Raw genomic sequence first — 3,841 nt, 5'->3', positions numbered from 1 at the left:
GGGGTGTGTGATGTTGGAGGAAGATATACCTTAAAATCAATGCCACTCTTTTTCTGCTTCTTTGAGGGAGCTTTGGAACGCACCATTCTTCTATCATGAAAAATGGCAATAGCTTAGGCAAGCGAACTGATACAACTTACAATATCCTACTCCTTTGTGATAGTTTAAAGCAATGATTCTAAAACGAAAAACTCACTACCCTGAACAAGAATAAATATTACTAATTGTCATTCCAAACTCTTCATACGCTTTACTTATTTCAAAAAGTTCATAACTGAATATATATGGAATAGAGATATCCCAACCACCCAAGTAAAGAACTGTTACAAATAATTAAGAAACTAATAGATTTTTATAGGAAGCAAGAAATAAACCAACTTTGATACCCTAATACTCGGTTTGATAACCCACTACTCTCCAATAGCTTAGGCAAGCCAACTAATAGAACTTTTTGCAATAGCATATCCTACTCCTTTCACATAGTTGTTTTTTTTTTAAAATAAGAAATCGAGCCTTCATTAAGAAAAAATGAAAAAACTTTTCGTAGTTAGTTGCAATCATAGAGCCGAACCTATATCTAAATTTCAATAGCAAACAGGGCTTCTAACCATCATATTTCTTAAGGGAAAAAAATTGCAGTAGCTTGCCACTAACTAACATAGACTTTAATGCGAAAACCCAGAGACATAAACTCTCAAATTCTCCTTTGAACTCACTCGAACAGACTTCAAAAAAAAAAATCAGAACTTTGTTAGAAGAAAGAAGAGAGAACAAATAATAGATCTATGTACCTCACAGGTCAGTCCAACGAGAAACTGAGTATTGAATGAACCACCAAACGTTTGCCGTTTGCTGTTCACCGAGAGACTGAGCGGCGTGAGAGAGTGAAGAGTGTGAGGTGAAGCGTTGCGGTAGAACGGCGGCGCGAGGAGGCGGAGATGTAATAACAGACGAGTGGCGGGAGGAGGATGGATGAGCGGCGAAAAGAAGGTCGGACGGGAACGAGGGAAGGTCGGACTTTATAGTGTAGCGCTATATATATACATATCGTATTTTAAAAGGGCGGTTCCATGCCATCAGGGGTAAGCTGGGCCTTCCTTCTTGTTCTTCGGAGCTTGTGTTGGGCCGTGGGCTTTCAAATTGTGCCAGCCCAATTTCCACGACCCATCAACATAAAAATAGACATTTTTTTTTTAAATGCTTTAAAAAATTAAATATTATTGGGAATTTCGTGAAATATTGATTTTTCTTTCATTTTAGAAATACTAATTATTGAGTTTAATTTTATAAAATTGATTTTTTTTTTTAATTATCTAATTTCGTCCAATAATTGGTCGGCTAAATGGACAGAGGCAGGCTTTATTTTTATTTTTATTTTTATTTTTATTTTTATTTTGAAAATATATAGGCCTGATAATATTGATGATGAACGAAAGCAATGATAGTTTGCTTTTAGTACATAAGAAGGACATTGAAGCCCACATGTATTGCCGCAGAAGAAAGCCACCAGCCCTGGGCGGTAAATTTGCTCAATCATCGCATTCAGGCCTCCGTTTTCCGGCATGGACTTGTTGGGCGGTGGCCATGGCGGCCTCTGGGGCTGGAACTTCTTCCTTCCAGATTCCAATACTTCTCGAAACAAGAGAAGAAGCTTCGAAGCGAAATCGTCCAACTCTTTGCAGGCAACTGGTGGATCTGGTTACCAGTTCCCTCTGAAGCAGTCCTTGACGGCCGGCTGTCTCACTCTCTCCGGCGACACTATTGCACAGTTGGTAGGTCGATGGCGTAAGGAAATCGCTCTGAATTCCAGTTCTCTCGAGAAGGTAAACTTCGGTCTCTTTGATTCTGGACTCGGAGTAATTAGTTTCTTGAAATTTTGAAATTCGATTTCTGTTGTAATCGATGATTCAGAATATTGTCTGTCCTTTTCAATTCCGTGTTTGAACTTGAACCAGCCAATTATCTTGGAGTGGAATTGTAGAATGGTTCTTTCGTTCTGCCATTGCGAAAGTGCTGCTAGCAAATATACTTATTTTCATTTCGTGTACAGTCGTTAACTTTTTTAGGGCAATTGTTCTGTGCACGCTGGATCTTCCGCTTCTAGTCTACTGTGATTCTGTTTGAAGCCTCATTGATGCATTTTTGTGATGTTTTTAGCTAACTTTTAAGACCAAAACTCTTCTTTCAGGATGGTGTTTCGAACATATTTTCAGAACATGATTGGATTCGCTCTTTGCGTATGCTTTCTTATGGGATTCTGATTTATGGCCCGGGATCCTTTGCATGGTACAACTATCTCGATCATGTTATGCCCAAGCAATCGGTGGGAAATCTTATGCTTAAGGTACAGCTGGTTGTGGCTTTTGTGTCAGTTAGTAATTCTTTTAACATACAATCGAGCTCTTAGCGGCTCAAGGTAAGCATTAAGCATACATTGGCAGTTCTATGAACATTTTTCTTAATTGATTGTTGTTCAGGTTCTCCTGAATCAAATTGTTCTTGGTCCATGCGTCATTGGTGCTGTATTTGCATGGAACAATATCTGGCTAGGAAAAATCTCCCAGCTTCCTGCAATGTACCGGAAAGATGCTCTTCCAACATTGTTATATGGTAAAAACGTCTCGAACTAGGACTAGGACCTATTTTTTGCTTCAAGGACATAAGTCTAATAAGATTATTTTTTATCTCTTTGCAGGGTTTAGGTTCTGGATTCCTGTCAGCATACTGAACTTTTGGTAATTTTTCATCTTTAGTTATCCCCCAGCGGGCTCCCTTTCAGTTACTCGAGCTACATTTAAACAAAACGCTAACCTTTCACGAGGTTGAATGAAAGAACAACCTAACAACATTTGAAACCACATGTTGTAACATGGAACAGTGCCTTTAGTTAATTATAGCATCTGATATCGTTAACCCTTGTAGTCGATGAGTTAAAACTTATAACACGATGTCATTTTTTCGTTTGGAATAGATTAGACATCACAATTTACACGTTTAACTTTTAATCTGCCTTACTTTTCTTCTGCATAACCCACCATGACAATGAAGTTGGTTTTCAGAAATCTTTGTACCACAAAATTTAGATCTGGTTTCTTTCCTTTGGGCCTAACTCAAGAATTTGAGAGTCAGCTTTTCTTTTGATAGCACTGGCAACTGCATGTTCATGTTCTGAATTATTAGTGATTGGTGACTGAGTACATTGTCCTGAATTTGACCAAACCATGTGTGGCATCGTACAGGGTTGTGCCTCTCCAGGCCCGGGTGGCTTTCATGTCTGTGGCCTCTATATTTTGGAACTTCTATTTGTCTTCAACCATGAGTAAGTGATTCCATCTCGAAAAATCTTAAGATCCATGTGTGAAGACTGCACTTGGTGGCTTTATAATATAGTAAGGCAAGCCGCTTGTCATCTGTAGTTCAGTTTACGGACTCAATTCTCAGTGTAGAGAATAGTTGGGTAGATCTTTAAAAGCTATCATTCTACTGATGAGTATAGGCTTTTGATCTTGCTGATGACCATTGCTTAACAATTTAAATTAGATGGAGCTTTGAACTTGGGCTCAAAATATATGGACGGGGCCATTTTAAAAATAAGTTTGTCCCAACATGTTCAACGCATGTTTGAAAATTAAGAAAGAACATAACATCCAGGACATGTGTTTGGCTGTGTCTTTCCCTCTTTTACTGTTTGTTTCCCTCTATCTCTTCGTATTTTCTTTTTCAACTCTTCAACTAACTCTCCACTTTGAATCGCATCCAAGTAAGTTTTTCTTAGAATTTTAGGATCAATTTTATGGATTCTGTTGATTTTTTTTTTTTTTTTTTTTTTTTTTAAAAAGAA

General features: G+C 38.0%; 2 protein-coding genes across 5 annotated transcripts in view; one reads left to right on the top strand and one right to left on the bottom strand.

The window, feature by feature from the left end:
- LOC111437217 overlaps positions 1–1,026 on the bottom strand; it is an 11,299-nt gene extending 10,273 nt beyond the window's left edge. Inside the window, exons 1-2 of one of the 3 annotated variants that reach the window (XM_023075090.1) lie at positions 792–1,026; positions 30–95 (exon numbers count right to left, since the gene is read on the bottom strand). In XM_023075090.1, the coding sequence (XP_022930858.1) occupies positions 30–86 (57 nt within the window). In that variant the 5' untranslated portion in view covers positions 87–95; positions 792–1,026. The remainder of the gene's footprint in view (positions 1–29; positions 96–791) is intronic. The other 2 variants (XM_023075091.1, XM_023075092.1) reach the window with 2 other exon arrangements.
- Positions 1,027–1,465: 439 nt separating this feature from the next.
- On the top strand, positions 1,466–3,605 carry LOC111437238 (protein Mpv17). 2 transcript variants are annotated; one of them, XM_023075121.1, is made up of 5 exons: positions 1,466–1,823; positions 2,189–2,344; positions 2,478–2,610; positions 2,696–2,749; positions 2,780–2,870. In XM_023075121.1, the coding sequence occupies exons 1-4, from the start codon at positions 1,563–1,565 to the stop codon at positions 2,737–2,739; spliced, it is 594 nt and encodes a 197-aa protein (XP_022930889.1). In that variant the 5' UTR covers positions 1,466–1,562; the 3' UTR covers positions 2,740–2,749; positions 2,780–2,870. The 2 variants fall into 2 exon arrangements, with proteins under 2 accessions (XP_022930889.1, XP_022930888.1); XM_023075120.1 differs by lacking the exon at positions 2,780–2,870 and adding an exon at positions 3,240–3,605 and having other exon boundaries at positions 1,467–1,823; positions 2,696–2,735.
- Positions 3,606–3,841: the final 236 nt, after the last annotated feature.

Source organism: Cucurbita moschata, unplaced genomic scaffold (genome assembly GCF_002738365.1).
Source record: "Cucurbita moschata cultivar Rifu unplaced genomic scaffold, Cmos_1.0 Cmo_Scf00062, whole genome shotgun sequence".
Classification (NCBI taxonomy): domain Eukaryota; kingdom Viridiplantae; phylum Streptophyta; class Magnoliopsida; order Cucurbitales; family Cucurbitaceae; genus Cucurbita; species Cucurbita moschata.
Note: the sequence above shows the minus strand (reverse complement) of the source record. Positions and strands in the feature narration are given on the sequence as shown.

Excerpts from the sequence above, each read along its gene's own strand:
- LOC111437238 (XM_023075120.1), top strand. The coding sequence starts at position 1,563 with ATGGACTTGTTGGGCGGTGGCCATGGCGGCCTCTGGGGCTGGAACTTC. Across the intron at positions 2,345-2,477 it reads TGGGAAATCTTATGCTTAAG|GTTCTCCTGAATCAAATTGT; the intron begins GTACAGCTGGTT and ends ATTGTTGTTCAG. Across the intron at positions 2,611-2,695 it reads TCTTCCAACATTGTTATATG|GGTTTAGGTTCTGGATTCCT; the intron begins GTAAAAACGTCT and ends ATCTCTTTGCAG.